The following is an 18,293-nucleotide window of genomic DNA, read 5'->3' as shown; positions in this document are numbered from 1 at the left end:
TGACCTGCAACCCATGACATGGATCCACTATTTATAGGCTGAAGAATGTGAAGCTATTAAAATTTCCCTAAATTACTAAATATGTTTGGTATTTTCTCTAAATTATTGGCCCATCAACCAATAGACCAAGTTCTAATATCACATCCTCAAGTGTAATCATATCACCATCGTACAGAAAATGAAATGTGTGTGTCTCGGGTCTCTATCTTTCTAGCAAAGCACTAATAAGCGTAGGCTCCAATTTAGTCCCACCGAGTATACAGGACACGTGCAAGAATCTCACCTCTCCTAACTGTTGTCCAATAACACTCTGTGCTCTTGCAATTAAATTGTATATATATATATATATATATGTTTTGATAATCCAATCATCATCTTGATTATATGAACATTAAAAAATTTAAAAATAAGAGATTTTTGGGATGGTGGGGTCATGTGGCGAAAGCGCACAATGAAGGAAGTGTTTTCACATCTCCACAACTCCAAAATCAGTTTATTTAAAAATTATGAATTTTTAACATGTGGTCCCTAAAATGAGTTGGCATACCACCCACTTCGGCTAAAAATAATATTTTACACATAATTTATCAATTAAAATTATCTTAATAAAACTCGATTTTTTTATATTTATGAATATTTTATTGGGAGCCATCTACCATGCGTCATCACAAATGCAAATTAGTCAACAATTGCTGCAAAAACAATAATCACAAATTAAGTTAAAAATAAAATTTCCAAATTTTCGTGCGAAATATAACATTAACTTGTTATTTTTATATAACATTAAAAGAAACAATGTTATTTTTGTTAATAAATTTACTATTTTAAAACACAAAAAGTATAAAAAAATGATTAAATTAAAGACCAGAATGATTAGTATATTGGTCAAATAGTTGATTTTGAGAGGCTTTTTGAAAGATTAAGTAGATTTTTATTAATTACTTCTATTATTAATACATTTTTAATATATATATTTACTCATAAATTAAATGATTATCATCTATTTATATTTTGAGTAAAAATATTAAGCCCGAAAAATGAATTTAAGTAAAAAAATTAATCTCATTTAAAATATAAATTAGGTTCGAACTTGAACATTAAAAAATAATAAAAATTTAATTTAATTATTTAAAAATTAAAAATATAAATTATTAAAATAATAAATTGTGTTTAATTCTCATTTATTGCATGCTTTACCATCTTGGAAATGAGCAGATATTTGCAGTTATTTATGCACGAAGGAGCGCATAAATAGGGAAGTGGCTGCTAATGCAAACGCCCCCGATCTATGAAATGTCATCTCTTAAAATGAGAATACATGAGCTAACTCAGTTGAACGCTGAGCCCTTAGCTGCCGTGTAGTTTAAGCATCGTGATGCAGTGACTCGAGTATTACTTGAATTCCATGTTGTGGTTTAACGGTGATAATAGATACTGGCGCGTGGACATAGGCAGGGGAGAGGGAAATGGTGTAGCGTTGTAGAATCATGGAGACTGCAATCTTCGCTTCCATGAGTGCGAAGGTTGTACCAACACAAGTTCGAGGTCCCAATCCAAAGGGACAAAATGCAGCTGTGTTGTAATTGGTAGCTTTGGCAACCCCTTCGGCGAATCTCTCTGGCTTAAAAAGATGCACATCATCTCCCCATTGTTGAGGGTCATGGTGAAGTGCAACATTTGCAATAAGAATATCTATATCAGCAGGCAAGACTAGATTTCCTAACCGAACTTCACTTCCACCTTTCCTCAATAGGCCAACTGCTGGACCATACAATCTTAGAGATTCATTAATAATCATGGTCATCTGTTTGCAGAATAGGAATATGTCAGAGTAGATTAAAGAGTATAGACCAGGATTTTTTATGTACTAACAGCCTTTATGACTTTGATTTAAATGCCGGGTATACACAATATATTGAAAGGGTTTGACAGTTTACTTACAATTTTGAGTTTAGAAAGGCCTTCAGAATTTGGATATTGGTTACCAAATATCTCAATCACCTCTCTGCTCGCTTTCTCTTGCCAATCTCCATGACTTGCTAAAAGTAAGACCATCCAAGCAAGTAAGGAATTAACAGTATCTTGTCCAGCAAAGTAAAATGTTTTGCACTCATCTACCAAGTCTTCCAATGAAAGTTTGTTATTTTCGTCCGTATCATGGTAGGCATTTATAAGTAATTGTTGAAGCAATGGTCAGCATGCAGCAACCAAGACTGTCGAGGGCACTACATGCAGAAGCTGCAAGTTCATCAAGCCAGCAAGCTGTGTTTTCACTTATTTTGTATTTTTAAGTTAATGCAATGTAACTTAGTTGTATTTCAACTATGTTAGGTTTATATTTGATGTAAAACTGATGGTGATTGAGCTGATTAATCAGCTTTGTTGATTTGTACAAGTTAATTAGCTCAAGTTACTAAGTTTGTTAGTGGTAGTAGGTGAAGTTTAGGTTAACCTACTGTTTTGTCAAGTTGTAAGCTTGTTTATGTATTGGCTTTAAGCCATATTCAGTTTTTTGAATGAATTCAACAAGTTTTCATCCATATGCTCTCCATTTTTAGTTTTGCTTCAAAATCTATTTGAGTTTTCTGCTTTGTTTCTGCTGCAAGTCACGAGACTTGCTTGACAAGCATTCTGTTGAAGCTTGCTTCTGTAGCACTTAGATCCAACAGTAATCCTAGAAAATCAATGCCAAAGTTATCAGCCTCTCCCTTCACAACTTTGTCTTCTCTCGTTTTCACAATCTTCGACACATAGTCCTGTATTCCTTTTGCAAGTTCTTCTGCCTCTAGCATATAAGCAGGTTTCTGTAACTTGCTGTAAAAGCAAATCAAGGTCTATATCTTGGAAAAATTGAGGGATCAGTTAAGCTTAGAGGCAACATACACGAATAAGGGAATTCCAGTATTGGAAAGATTTCGGCTCAGAACTATTGACAACTTGTTCAACATTTCAAAAATCTTCTCCCCTTCCAAGTAACTGCTACCAAAAGCTGTCCTCGAGATCACTTCGGAAGTCAATAATTTAAATTCATGGAACACTTCGATCTCTTTGCCTACTTGGCCTTTCCACTTCTTTAGCATTGTTTCAACGCTAGCAATTATTCCTGGTCTCATGTCCTGCCCAAACAATTCTCCAATAATATAAAATTCTTTTACATTAGTTTACATCTAATCCATATATTTCGAGGGGTTTACCTTTAAGCTTTCGCCATGAAAAACGTTATTCGCCAACTTCCGCTGCTTCACCCAATTTTCACCTTCCACTGTCACAAGCCCGTTCCCTAGTAGCTTGTTAATGAAAATGGTAGGCTTCCTTTTGGGAAAAGTTTTTTCAGTATTTTTCTAAACCTCTTTAATTAGTTCAGGTTCTGAAATCACAAGTTCAGGTCGGACACCGTCCCAATAAAGAAAATTCCTCCCTAATCAAACAAAAAACAAAAAGGGTTCATCTTTTCTTAGAACTGGAAGATTGAAACCATAGTGAAAGAACATGCACAGATCTTACCATATCTGTTGATACATGAGTAAATATGTGGCTGCACTCTGGGAAATATGTCATGCGTCAAGGCCATAGGTTTGCTTAATGCTTCCTTTGTCATTTGGGTAGCTTCATCGTTGTTTCCGTAGAAGAATTTGTAACGAGGTCCTTTGATTCCCTGCGAATTCAGCATATGCTGTATACGGAGAGGTATCCACAAGTAATCATGAAGGAACTTTATCAAAGCTACGAGGAAGAAAGAAGATGGGACAAGAATTACAAAGTTCATCAAGCCACTCATTTTTCTGCTCTTGCTTCTGAATTACAACCTGATGTTTGACGCTATTTTGTCCTTTTTACTTCTAAATTATAAGAGATGCTCCCAATTATATATTCATTTAAATTATTACGTGAACAAGCTATATTCGATAAAAAGGAGACACGTACGTTATATATACTATTTAAATAATCATATTTTTAAATAAATTACACTTTTGGTCCTTTTATTTTTGAAAATTTGTAGTTATGTCACCTAACTTGAGATTTTTTATCACCGAAATTTGTAAAACTATTAATATTTTATTAAGTGATGCGGTACAAGAGTAGAAACAATCAATGCCAGTCTTGCAAAAAGAAGACATATAAAGAAGAATGTGTAATTGAAGATGATCTTTTACAAATAAAAAAACATATCTGACTAACACTAAATTGACTTTAGAAATTTTAAATAGAAAAATTAAGATGTAGAAAGATTTCTATAAGTATTTTATTGTTTATATTATAAAATTAACATTTGAATCCTAGTATTATATTTTGAATTTGACTTCAAATTTTTCTTAAAATATTTTATTTTTAATATTTAAAATTAATTTAATAGAATAAATATTATTTTGTATACAATCACGTACACAAAACATCACCACTTCAGCAACTTAGTCTAATTACGAAATTTGACCAGTTATTGGTGAAAAGTCATTTCTTTTAATTCTTAAAACAAGTATAATTGTATCTATTGATTAATAATTAAGACATATGATTATTTGGATGAATATAATTATTATTAAAATATGTTACTATTTGTGTTGGTTGTACTTTTTATGCGTAAGGTTTATATTTAACTTGGATTGGGTAATCCAAAATTCCAAAAACAAACTTTCATTTTGATCTCCTATATCTATTGTTTTATAAAAATTACTATGAAAGTTTTTTTTGAAAATTGATATTCTACTTATGCACTAATTAATATTTAATAAATGATGCGTCGTGAACTAACTAAAAATTTGACTGAGGCAAGTGCACCTATCAATTAATAATATAGCTATGGTGAGTAAAGATATCGTTTCCAGGAAGACTAAAATTACTAGTAATTATCGTTTTTCTACTATTTAACTGAATAAATAAGTGATTGATTAAAAACTAAAATTAACTAAATTAATTAACGAAAACGACAAATAACAAATCAAGAAAATAAACTATTAACAACCAAGAAGCGAAACAATACTTAGGAAAGAATTCACCTAGCTTTCATCGGTCGCTATTCTTTACTTAGTAACTTGATTTGTAAAAATCTTTAAATTATGCTAATATCTATTTCGAGAGTAAGAGCAACTGACTCTAGATTGATTAATTGAAATTTCTTTCTAATTAAAAACCCTATTATCGCATTAACTCGTGCTATGGATTCCCTTATTAGATTTGACTCTAATCTGGTAGGTTTTTATCGTCCTATTTCCTGGATTACATGCAACTCCACTCAATTACACAAGATTTACTCTTAAACAGGGTATATGTCTCCTTTGATTTAGGTAAATAATTTAGAAATATTAAATTAAGAATTAAGCACACATAATTGACAATAAACAACTAAGTATTTATTGCGTACAATAACAATCAAACAACAGAATTCATCATAGGGTTCATCTCCCTAGTTATTTAGAAAATTAGTTCATGTTTGAAAATAAAAACATTCAAGATACAGTATAACCGAAGGAAACAAAGAAACTCATTTTAATCTCCTAAGAAATCAATTGGGAATCTTTAAACTTGAACAAAAATCTGCATCAGAATCGACTTAATTGGTGTTTTTAAGTACTTTTCTTAAATATTCTACAACGACTCACTCTTATATTCTTAAAATAAAAATATTATAATTTTGATGAATTTTAAAAATCACAACACGTGTCTGAAATGTACTACCTTTCAAATAGTAATACTTGTTGACCTTACAAGTGTAGCATCATGTGTAGTATTTTAATAGGAATGGAATGATTTACAAAACTCAGGCATCAAAATCAAGAAGTCACAAATGTTACCATCAATAGTTGGGAAAATATTGATGGCATTGGGTTGTATCTCCGTCCTTTGATGCCAACATTATCATTTGTGTAGCCAAAATTTACCCATTTCTTGAATCTTCTACATCGTTCTCACCATTCGGTATGCATAACATCTTGTTGTGGGAGAGTTTTTTTTTTTTTTTAATAAGAAGACACAACATAGACAATTTAAGTATGTGATTTGTAAAACACGAAATTGTAAAGTAAGCATTTAATTAACATATTAAATGTAATCTCTTAAACAAGAATTCATAAACCAGCAAGGTTAAACCCTGAATTCATAGCAACCATGTACATTAAACATTGCTGTCCAGTGATTTGAGTATTACTTGAATTCCATGTTCTGGTTGAATGCCGAGAACAGATATTGGTGAGTGGACATAAGCAGGGGAGAGAGAAATGGTATAGCGTTGAAGAATCATGGAGAGTGCAATCTTTGTTTCCATGGTTGCAAAGCTCATACCAACACAAGACCGAGGTCCAATTCCAAAGGGACAAAATGCAGCTGCATTGTAATTGGTAGCTTTGGCAATTCCTTCTGCGAACCTCTCTGGTTTAAAAAGATGGACATCGTCTCCCCATAGTTGAGGGTCATGTTGAGGTACAACATTTGCAATATAAAGATCTATATTAGCAGGTAACACTAGATTTCCAATCTGAACTTCTCTTCCAACTTCTCTTATTATGCCATTTTGTAGACCATATAATCTTAAAGTTTCATTAATGATCATGGTCATCTGTTTGTAGAATAGAATTATGTCAGATTACATCACATAATTTAATGTTGCTGTCACTATTCAAATCCATGGAAGACAAGATATATATTGAATTGGTTTGATAGTTTACTTACAATTTTGAGTTTGACAATGCTTTCAGGATGTGGATTTTGGTTACCAAATATCTCAATCACCTCTCTTCTTGCTTTCTCTTGCCAATCTCCGTGGATTGCTAAAAGTAAGACTGTCCATGCAAGCAAGCCATTAACAGTATCTTGTCCAGCAAGGTAGAATGTTTTGCACTCATCTACCAAGTCTCCCAATGAAAGCATGTCTTTGTCATCCAAATCATGATAAGCTTTTACAAGTAATCCTAGAAAATCATTGCCAAAGCTATCAGCTTCTCCATTCACAACTCTGTCTTCTCTTTTCTTAATCATCTTCATCACACAACCCTGTATTTCATTTGCAAGTTCTTCTGACTCAAGAATATCAGCAGATTTCCATAACTTGCTGTGAAAGGAAACCAAGGTTAGCTCTATATATGGAAAAAAAAAAACCCCGAAATCCATGGGAATTAACAATTTTAAATTAGGGATAAATTAAGCTTAGAGGGAACGTACCTGATCCAAGGAATTCTGGTCTTGAAAAAACTTCGGTTCGCAATTATTGCCAACTTGCTCAACATGTAAAAAATTTTCTGCCCTTCCAAGTAAGTGCTACCAAAAGCTGTTCTCGATATCACTTCCGAAGTTAATAATCTAAATTCTTCAAACACTTCAATCTCTTTGCCCACATAGCCTTTCCACTTTTCTAGCATTGTTTCAACGCTGGCAATTATTGCCGGTGTCATGTTCTGGACAAACAATCCATCAACATGTAAGCAACAACATATGTAAGCAAGATTTAGAGAACTAATTCACATGTTACGAGTGTTTCACCTTTAAGCTTTCCCCATGAAAAGCATAATTCCCCAACTTCCGTCGCTTCTCCCATTTTTCACCCTCGACTGTCGCAAGCCCGTTCCCTAATAGCTTGCTAAGGAAAAGTGTAAGCTTCCTTTTGGGAAAAGCTTTTTCACTATTTTTTAGAACCTCTTTGATTAGGTCAGGTTCTGAAATCACAAGTTCAGCTCGAACACCATCCCAAGAAAGATAATTCCTCCCTGACCAAATAAAATAAACAAAAGGGTCAATCTTTCTTAGAACTAGAATTTAGAAATCATAGTGAAAAACATGCATGGATCTTACCATATTCGTTGATCCAGGTGTCAATATGTGGCTGCACTCTAGGAAATATATCATGCCTCAAAGCCATAGGCTTGCTTAACGCTTCTTGTCTCATTTTGGCAACTTCTTTGTTGTTGCCATGGATGAATCTGTAAGGAGGTCCTCTGATTCCCTGTGAATTCAGCATTTGCTGTATACGGAGAGGTCTCCACAGGTAATCATAAAGGAACTTTACTAAAGCTGCGAAGAACAAAGAACATGGGACAAGAATTACAAGCTTCATCAAGCCACTCATTTTGATTCTCTCAACTCTCTTTAGTATTTGGACTTATGACTCCTTTAATTCTTTGCATTGTATTATATCCCAGAGCTGTTTTGCTTTTAAAGTGGACCGTAATGTAAAATTTCTATCAACTTTCCCGCGACCCAGTTTAAATTTATGTTAAAAAAAATAGCGCAATCAATGACATGCTCCCGGGTGTCAAAATATTTAAATTCACTTAAAAATTTTAAAATATAGAAAAACTAAAAACTTATTAAATTTTAAAAAAATCATAGTTTTATAAATTCCACAAAATCATAGTTTTAAAACTCAAAAAGTTATGATTTTTTAAAATTTTAAAAAAAATCATAGTTTTATAAATTCCACAAAATCATAGTTTTAAAACTCAAAAAGTTATGATTTTTAAAAATTTTAAAATATTCTAAGTTCTAATATTTTTGGATTTGGGGAATTTTTTTTATAATTTTTTTGAATTTTTAATATCTTTTTAATTTTCAAGTATTTTCTAAACTTTTTACACCTGACAACGTGTCATTATTTTGGTTTAATTTTTTTAACAGAAAATTAGATTGAAATAGCGGGATATATAGAATAAAAATATAGGGACTAAACTGATAACAATAGTACAAATATCAAAAATTCGAATTTTTATATTTATGAAATGCAATTAATCAACAATGGCTAGAAAACAAATAATCACAAAAAAACTGTTGAAATTTCATATTAGAATTAAGTTAAAATATGTTATAGGTTTCTATTTTTATAATTTTAGATTTTAGATTTTATATTTTAATTTTAAATAATTTTATACAATAAATATATTATCACACATAATGTGATGTTAACGTATAATATTAAAAGAAATTATGTTGTTTTTATTAATAAATTTAGCAGATATTTTTTGAATTAAGATTAAAATTTTAGAATACAAAAAATATAAAAATTAAATATGATTATATTGAAAAATAAAAGGGTGAGTTTGTTGATCAAATTATTGGTTTTGAGGGATGTTTTAAAAAATTAAGTAGATATTTATTAATAAGAAAATTTTAATATATATTTACTCCTAAATTAAATAATTATCATTTATTTATTTTTATTTTAAATATTATAATATATTATTAAAGATTGTAATTCAAACTAGGTTTTGGACTTAAACTTTTTAAATATTTTTGTCAATATATAAAATAACGTGAGATGAGGACTTCCAAGTATTATTTGAAAATAGAAAAAATTAAGACTTCATCATTAAATAATTGGTTGTTTGCCCCTACACGGCAGTCACATATTTCGCCTTATAATAAGATAATGGCTAATGCTGATCTTCTTTGAAGTTACAAAAGTTAATTAGACCTACAAAATTTTTATATTTATGGATATTTGTTTTGCTATTAAATCTAAAAATATAGAGTTTTGAGATTGATGTAATTATAGAGTTGCAGTGGCGTAGATTGAAGCTACTAATCCTATCTCCTTGAGGTTGCAGTCGAGCGGATTAAAACGATGAATCCTATACCTCTGAGGTTGCAGTAGGTCGGATTAAATCTACCATAGCAAGTCTTATCTCCCTGAAGTTGCAGTGGAGCAAACTGAAGTTAGCAAATCTTATTCCCCTGAAGTGCAGTGGAACAGATTGAAGCTATAAATTGCAGATCTAATATCTCTAAAATTGCAGTAGAGCAGATCATATAAAATATTATCTCCCTAAAGTTTAGTGGAGTAGACTGAAGATAGTGAACCTTATCTCCCTGAAGTTGTAGTGGAGCTGGTTGAAGACAGCAAATATGGTCTCCCTACAGTTGCAGTGGAGCAGGTTGGAGTTACAAGTCTTATCTCCCTAACATTGCAGTGGAGGAGACTAAAACCACAAATCTCATCCTCTGAAGTTGTAGTGGAAGGGATTGAAGCAACAAGATGCAGTGGACTGAAATGAAGCTACCAAAGAAGAAAAGCACCAATAAGTTAAGATTTGGCTAAATTGGGCAAAATTGGCTCTTTTTGAAGTTTTTGTTCCATTCCCGTTACACGACAATAAGTAAAGAGGGGTAGCTGTAATAGGCCCAATTTGCCCGGGGCCCAATAAAACCCAAGCAAAACCAAATACAAAAATTAAAACCCAATAGCCCAAAATCATCAAAAACCCTAATACCCCCTAGCCCTAGGTGCGCCGCACCTAGGTCTCCTAGCCTATTGCCATTGCCACTGTCACGTCGATCAAAGCCCTCCACTTTCACTACCACCTGTAAAACATCAAAGAGAAAAGACAGTGAACGCAAGAAATAAAAAAAAAATCGTGTAAAATGGCTATAAAAGAAGCCAAGCAAGAACATTGTATCTCTCTAGGAATTTTCATTTTTGAATACAAAAATTCGACTATACAAAAGAACAAAAAGCAACAAAAGCATTGTTGACACCATTTCTTTTGTAAAACGGGGTCGACTTGGATTTTGAAAATGAAAACGAAAATGGGAGTCGCCACCAATCTTTTTTGATGAGGTGTGATCGGGCCACCTCAAAAAGTGGTTGTTTTTAATAAACAATTTGATTTTATTAAAACAACTATTTTGGGTCCACGAAATTCAAGAAAACGGGTTCGGGAGTCGGTTACGTACGAGGAAGGATTAGCACCCTCGTAACGCCCAAAAATTGGTACCTAGTTGATTAATTAGTGTCTTAGGGTGAGTTTGGATGGGCGGTGTGTTTACCTGTTGTTAGTGTAAAAATAACGATGGCGGTGAGATTGGATACTGTAGCGATACTGTAGCGTGAGACAAAAAGCAAGCTAAACGCACCGCACCGCACCCAATCGCCCATCCAAACCCACCCTTAGTGTCGAAGATTGAAAATTTTAAAGAATTTTAAAAATACGATCCTTTAGTGAAATGTTAAAATTTTTTGAGAAAATGGCATCTTTTACGTTAATTGAGGAAGAGAATTATATCCAGTAAGTTAGGACACAATGTCTTGAATTCCCGATGCGCGAATAGATGTCAAATATTTACTTATTTAAAAGATATTTAGCTATCTCGGATTAAAAAAAGGGATAATGCCCAGTAAGTTAGGACACAATCTTTTCTTAATTCCCGAGATCGTTTAAAACTTGAGTTTAAAAAGATTCGTGTATTTAGATTTATTGTGAAAATCGAAACCACGTAAGTTAGGGTACAACCTTCTTGAATCTAAACACGAGATTTTGCTTATTCAAAAAATCATAATTTATGCATTGAAATTAATCTAACTCGGAATAGTAGAGCTCGACGTTAATGTGCGTAGCAAACAATGATGAACACGATAATGTAAGCATAAATAATACGCACGACATAGTAAACGAGATAAATAATAGGAGAGACAAATCGATCATATCATATCACATCAAATAAATAGATGAATAATTAAGACATTCCTTTCAAATAATAACGAACATATACGCAAATAAATAAATTAACATCGAGTGAAACAAAAATGCAATAAATAAAATTAATAAAACTATAAAGAGTATAAGAATATGTGCGCATATATATATAACAAATATATATGTATATATAAATGATAAAATATATGCACATATATGTATTATAAAATGTATATAAGTATACGCATATTTTAAGATTATAAAGTATATACAAAAAAAGAAAGAAAGAATATATGTATGTATATATATAGGAGTTATAAAATGTAAAACACATATATATTATAAGAATGCATATATATATAACATAAAATATATGTGCGTATGTATATTATAAAAATGTGTGTATGTACGTGTATAACAAAGTTTTAAATAAAGATATAAATAAGCAAACAAATAAATCAATGAATAAATAAAGAATTAAGATAAAAAGGCTTAATTGTAGCTTAAACTAAATTAGCAGGATAGATTAAAATATAAATAAAGGGACCAATTTCAAATGCCCAAAGAAAAGTGGGGATTAATTGGGAAAATATCCCACGTCGGCAAAACGGCGTCGCCCCAAGGAGGCACCTACGCATGGTCTATAGACCAAATAAAAAAAGAAACAAAATTATGTGGCCAAAATTAGAAAATGCAACAAAAACCGCATCGAAAATGCCGCAAAGGCGAAGGGGCCTATTGCGCAAATAGCCCCTTTGACGAAAACACGTAGATCCTCAGGACCATTGGGTCGGGTCGCGGGTCAGAGGCCAAAACGACGTTGTTTTGGCCTCTGAACCCTAAGTCCAAATACGGTGCCGTTTAATGCCTCCTTAAATACCAAAATTTTATGAATAGCCTCATTTCTGCTATGTTTTTAAAAAAAATTCAAAAACCCCCATCTCTCTCTCACCCCCACCCCTTTTCAGCCTAAGTCTCCACTGTCTGTCCGCCGCTCGACCACTATGGCCGGGGACGGCGATGGAGATAATGGGCTTTTTAGCCTTCGTTTCACAACGCTCTCAGGGGTTGAGCCATCTCAACACCGAAACGCAAGAGGAGAGCCCCAGCCTCCTTTCGGATGCGGCCCCAACGGTGGCGTAGACCCCATCCGGCAATGTGGTTACAATGGTTCCCCGGTGAGTCCTCATTTTCCATTTTTTATTTTATTATTTAAATAAAAAAGAAACAAAAAAGACCAAATAAAAAAATCAAACTAATATTGAAAGAACAGTAGAAGATCACCTCTAAAATGCTACTTTTTATTTTCTGATGTTCGTAAAAAAAACCCTTTTTCAAAGATTACATTTGGCTTTTTATAGCCGATTTGTTACAAAAATTTTTATTTTCTATTGTTGTTGCTACCCCTCTTCTTCTTGTTTGTTTACAGGTATTTGACGTTGATAGAGCAGGTGGCGGTGGGTAGGTCGGTGGCAAAGGGCAAACGCACCACTTGCCTTGTTGATGTGATGACGGCGGCGGCACTAGGGTTTCAGAAAAGCTGAAACCCTAGTTTGACTAATTGTTTTAGGCCTGATTCGGATTTGGGCTTATTTTGTTGGGCTTTAGGTTTTGGTCTAGGTTATTGGGTTTCTGTATTTGTTTTGTTGGTATGGGCCCGGGTGAAATTTGGGTCTTACAAGCATATCTAAGGAAAACAAGAGAGCGAGCGAAATGTCTCTCCTTTTTTTCTTTTAGTTTCCGAAACCTTTTATTTTTTACTTTTGTTTTTTTAAAAAAAACTATATATATATATATAGCAAAAAAATAAAAATAAAAAAGCATACCTTTTGGACTTCCGGCCACCGTGTATGGTGGCACCATCGCCGGTGGCCGGCCGTGGGCTCAGCGGCCGAATGGCCAGATTCTGGGAAGGGTGAAGAGGATTTTGTTAAAAAACAGAGAAGAGATTTTAGTTTTTTTTTAAGAGAAGGCAAAAATGAAGTTTTTTTAAAAAAATTGATTTATATAAACATGTAAAACGGCGCCGTTTTGGGCCATAGCTCCAGCCGCCAAAACGACGTCGTTTTGGGGCCGACCCGCACGTGACCCGACCCGATCTAGGAGGATCCGAGTGTTTTTATGTAAAAAGGGTTATTTACTCTTTTGGTCCTTCGACATTTTTGGGTTGTTTTAATTTAGTCCTCTTTGCCTTTTTTCTTTTAATTTTACCCCGTAATTTTTGCACCTGTTTCATTTTAGTCCATATTGGAACTGCACGTTTTGGAGGATAGGGAATATTTCCCATTTGGTCCCTCCTTGTTATTTGATCATCCAATTTAGTCCTTATCCTTTTATTTATTTTTTATTTGCCCCAAAATTTTGTTTTAAAGCTCAATTTAGTCCTTTTTGTTATTTTGGCTATTTCATAATTAAATTAATTAATGTAATATTATTATGCTATTATTATTTTCTTTATATAGATTTTGTTTCATTTTACTTTCATATTTTTACTATTTTTTTAAATACATAGTTACTATTTATTGGTACTTTAGTGTTTAAAACTATCTTTATTTTTTTGTATTTTTTTTTCTATATTTTTATTTTATTACTATTATTATTAAATTATTTTACTTATTTATTTATGTGTCCATTATTATTCTTTAAAAATGTTTTAGTTTTTATTTTTTATTTACTTGTTATTGTATATACATAATTGATTTGTCCTTATTTATTTATCTTATTTTTGTTTTCACTCATATTATTTATATTTATATTATCGCATTTATTATTATTCCGTTATACATATTAACACCGTACTTTATTTCTACCAATTCGTATTACATTAATTTTACTCGATACATAAATTATGTCTTTAAAATAAGTAAAACTTCGTATTTTGAGATTCGAAAAGGTCGTGCCCTAACTTACGGGGTTTCGATTTTCTCAAAAAATCCAAATACACGAACCTTTTTAAGCATAAATTTTTAATAATCTCGGGAATTAATAAAAGATCATGTTCTAACTTACGGAATATGATCTTTTTTAAAACCGAGATAATCGAATATCTTTCAAATAAGTGAATTTTTAGGTATTTATTCTCGTATCGAGAATTTAAGACATTGTATCCTACCTTACGAGACGTAATTCTCTTTCTCGATTAACGTGAAATATGTCATTTCTTGAAAATTTTCAATATTTTAGCAAAGGATCGAATTTTAAATCTCTTTAAAGTTTTTAATTTTCGACACTAAGACAGTAATTAATCAACTAGGTACCAATTTTGGGCGTTATGAGGGTGCTAATCCTTCCTTGTACGCGACCGACTCCCGAACCCCTTTTTTTGAATCTCGCAGACCAAAAATATTGTTTTAATAAATCTAAACCATTTATTAAAAACAACCATTTTACGAGATGACCCGATCACACCTCATCAAAAAAGATTGATGGCGACTTCTATATTCGTTTCGTTTTTAAAATCCAAGTCGACCCCGTTTTAAAAAAAATGATTTCGACAATTGTAATTCAAACTAGGTTTTGGACTTAAACTTTTTAAATATTTTTGTCAATAACATAACGTGAGATGAGGACTTCAAGTATGATTTGAAAATAGAAAAAATGAAGACTTCATCATTAAATAATAGTGTTCTTTGAAGTTACAAAAGTTAATTAGACCTATTGAAACGGACTTATTGAAAGAATCAGCAACCAATTTTGACTCTTCCTACCACTTGTATAAATTTTTTAGGAAAAGTAAATGTTTTTGGAAATGGCTTTCATCTTATCTCGAGTGGAAACAATCAATGCAAGTCTTGCAATAATATATTTACGGAGTTAGATAGAAAAACTGACACTAACAACAAAAAAAGAAGAATGTGTAATTGAAGATGATCTTTTATATAAATAAAAAAAGAAAACATATGTAGAGGATGAGTATGACTAAATTGACTTTAGACATTTTAAATAGAAAAATTAAGATATAGAAAGATTATATTTTTATTTTCTATTACCATTTTATTGTTTATATTATAAAATTAACATTTGAATCCTATTATTATATATATTTTGAATTTGACTTCAAATTTTTCTTAAATTATTTTTATATATTTATTTGTACTTTGAATTCAACTTTAAAATTTTTCTTTAAATATAATATTTAAAATTAATTTCATAGAATAAATATTATTTTAATTATATTTTGTATGAATATGATTACATAAATTTATATTATATTAAAACTTAACAATAATCACGTACACAAAACATCACTGCATATAACGCTTTGTTCACTTCAGCAAATTAGTTTAATTACGAAATTTGACCAAATGGAAACGTTCCAAATTACAGCTGACCATTTTTTTTTAAATTATTAAAACAAGTATAATTGTATCTATTGATTAATAATTAAGAGATATGATTATTTAGATAAATATAATTATTATTAAAATATATGAGTGTTTTTTTGGATCGTTGTGTTGGTGTGACCAATTATATATTGTATTTTTTATGCGTAAGATTTATATTGAACTTGGATTGGGTAATCCAAAATTCCAAAAATAAAGTTTGAAAATTAAGCAGTAATATTTTTTCTTTTACGAAGAAATTCATTCCTCTTTCTTTTTCTTAAGTTTGTAACACCTTAGACATGCTAAATGTCATCTCTTACAAGTGAATACTCGAACCAGCTATATTAAACAGCTATGCAGCGGCTCAAGTATTACTTGAATTCTATGTTGTGGTTGAAGGAATGGAATGATTTACAAAACTCACGCATCAAAATCAATGGTTGGGAAAATATTGATGGCATTGGGTTGTATCTCCGTCCTTTGGTGCCAACATTATCATTTGTGTACCCAAAATTTACCCATTTCTTGAATCTTCTACATCGTTCTCTCCATTCGGTATGCATAACATCTTGTTGTGGGAGAGTTTTTTTTTTTAATAAAAAGATACAACATAGACAATTTAAGTATGTGATTTGTAAAACACGAAATTGTAAAGTAAGTGTCGAAATCATTTTTGTTTTAAAAAGGGGTCGACTTTAATTTTGAAAACAAAAATGAATATGGCAGTCGTCACCGATCCTTTTTATTTAGGTGTGACCGGATCACCTCATAATTTAATCATTTTAATAAAAGTTTAAATTTACTAAGACAATAATTTTTTGTCTACAAAATCCAGAAAATAGGTTCGGGAGTCGGTTACGCACGAGGAAGGATTAGCACCCTTGATACGCCCAAAATTGGTACCTAGTTGATTACTTAATGTCTTAATGTCGATGATTTGAAAACTTGAAAAGGATTTAAAATACGGTCCCTCTTTATATTGTGTTATTTTAAAATTACTCGAATAAATCAAAATGTGTAAAATGCCTCATTATCTCGAAGTAACAAGATGTCACATCCCGTAAGTTAGGACACAACTCCTCATATTTTTTAAAATAAGCTTGCCTTTTATTTTATTTTTATTTAAACCTCGTTTATTTTAATTTTTAAAGGATATTCGATTATTTTGGTTCAACGCGAGAAAAATCGAAACCCAGTAAGTTAGAGCACGACTTCTCGAATTTCCAAATACGGAATTTTGTCTGTATTTTCAAAAACTTTCTTTTTTTTGAATTTGAGTACGAATTAATGGAATATTTAAAAATAATATGCGTGCAATTTTTATTATATTTGAAAAGAAACTGTTTAAAACGAAAAGGAGGCCGTACACGACTTATAATGGATAGACAACATACATTTAAAATAATTATGACATAATATGCATCATAAAATATACATATAACATTGATACTAATAAATCCTAATATTAACAAGCATGAATAATAATAATAATAATACAAATGACAATATAACAATAACAATAATAACAACAACGATAAATATAATACTAATGAATCTAAATTTTGAAAATATTTGAAAATCAGCAAATAAATAGATAATGGAATGATAGTAATAATAATGGCACAAATAAAAGATACAAATCAATATATATAAAAAATGAATAATAAATAAAATGAAAGCTAATGTAAGTTTGGTTAGAAATTGAGAATAAATAATTAAATGAATATTAAATAAAATATTTAATAAAACTGTTTTTTTGTTTGTTTTAAAAAGTAAAAAGAAAAGAAAAAATTTGAAGTTAAATAGGTTGAGAATCGAATTGGAATTAAAATAAAATCAAAGGGCGAAATTTGAAATGAAAAAGAACAATCAGGGCCCAAACGAAACTTGTGCAAAGATGCGAGGGCCAAATGGAAAATTATTCCCCAGCACTTAAGGTGCGTGGTTTCGCAATGGGTTAAAATGGAATGGAAATAAAATTATATAGGCAAATTAAAAAAACTAAAAGGACAAAATTGAAATTTGAATAAAAGGCGGTGGGGTCAACAGCGAAAATAATCCCTTTTATTTGGCCCAGCACGACACCGTTTATGGTGCCAATGTCTGCGCATTGTCTAAGGACCAAATTAAAACATAAGCAAAATTTAAGGCCGAAATAAAAAATAAAGAAAAACAACATTGAACACGCCTAAAAGGCGGAGGGACTTATTGCGCAAATAGCCCATTCAGTGAAAATGCGCGGATCCTTCAGTGGGTCGGATCAACAAGCGGATCCTGAGGGGTAAAACGACGTCACTTTTGGCGTTTTGGAGTTGGGCCAAAACGGCGCCGTTTTATGCGCCTATATAAGCAAGTTTTTCTGAAAAATTTCATTTTCTCCCCTCTTCCCAAAAAAAAAATCGAAAATGCTCTCTCCCTTTTTCCTTCGGCTCGATTTCCAGCCAGGGTCCGGCTGTCAGCCACTGTGTTGGCCGCCGGTCACCGACGATGGTGCCACCGTCTACGGTGGCCAGAAAAGGGTAAAACCTCTAACCCAGTCCTTTCGACCTTCCTAAACCCAAATCTAGGTTCAAGA

The 18,293-nt window shown here is 31.7% G+C and overlaps 3 protein-coding genes across 3 annotated transcripts; all 3 read right to left on the bottom strand.

The window, feature by feature from the left end:
• Positions 1–1,226: 1,226 nt before the first annotated feature.
• Positions 1,227–2,184, bottom strand: LOC107927722 (cytochrome P450 CYP749A22-like). The gene is made up of 2 exons (XM_041088079.1): positions 1,942–2,184; positions 1,227–1,804 (listed from the first exon to the last, which is right to left on the bottom strand). The coding sequence occupies exons 1-2, from the start codon at positions 2,053–2,055 to the stop codon at positions 1,364–1,366; spliced, it is 555 nt and encodes a 184-aa protein (XP_040944013.1). The 5' UTR covers positions 2,056–2,184; the 3' UTR covers positions 1,227–1,363.
• A 422-nt stretch (positions 2,185–2,606) lies between these two features.
• Positions 2,607–3,778, bottom strand: LOC107927674 (cytochrome P450 CYP749A22-like). Its single transcript, XM_016858784.2, has 4 exons — positions 3,505–3,778; positions 3,348–3,418; positions 2,884–3,116; positions 2,607–2,814 (listed from the first exon to the last, which is right to left on the bottom strand). The coding sequence occupies exons 1-4, from the start codon at positions 3,776–3,778 to the stop codon at positions 2,607–2,609; spliced, it is 786 nt and encodes a 261-aa protein (XP_016714273.2).
• Positions 3,779–6,009: 2,231 nt separating this feature from the next.
• On the bottom strand, positions 6,010–8,162 carry LOC107927670 (cytochrome P450 CYP749A22). Its single transcript, XM_016858779.2, has 5 exons — positions 7,780–8,162; positions 7,471–7,694; positions 7,153–7,385; positions 6,664–7,042; positions 6,010–6,550 (listed from the first exon to the last, which is right to left on the bottom strand). Exons 1-5 carry the CDS (start codon positions 8,051–8,053, stop codon positions 6,110–6,112), a joined length of 1,551 nt encoding a protein of 516 aa, XP_016714268.2. The 5' UTR covers positions 8,054–8,162; the 3' UTR covers positions 6,010–6,109.
• Between the last annotated feature and the right edge of the window lie 10,131 nt (positions 8,163–18,293).

The sequence above is a fragment of the Gossypium hirsutum genome, chromosome D02 (assembly GCF_007990345.1).
Source record: "Gossypium hirsutum isolate 1008001.06 chromosome D02, Gossypium_hirsutum_v2.1, whole genome shotgun sequence".
Classification (NCBI taxonomy): domain Eukaryota; kingdom Viridiplantae; phylum Streptophyta; class Magnoliopsida; order Malvales; family Malvaceae; genus Gossypium; species Gossypium hirsutum.
Note: the sequence above shows the minus strand (reverse complement) of the source record. Positions and strands in the feature narration are given on the sequence as shown.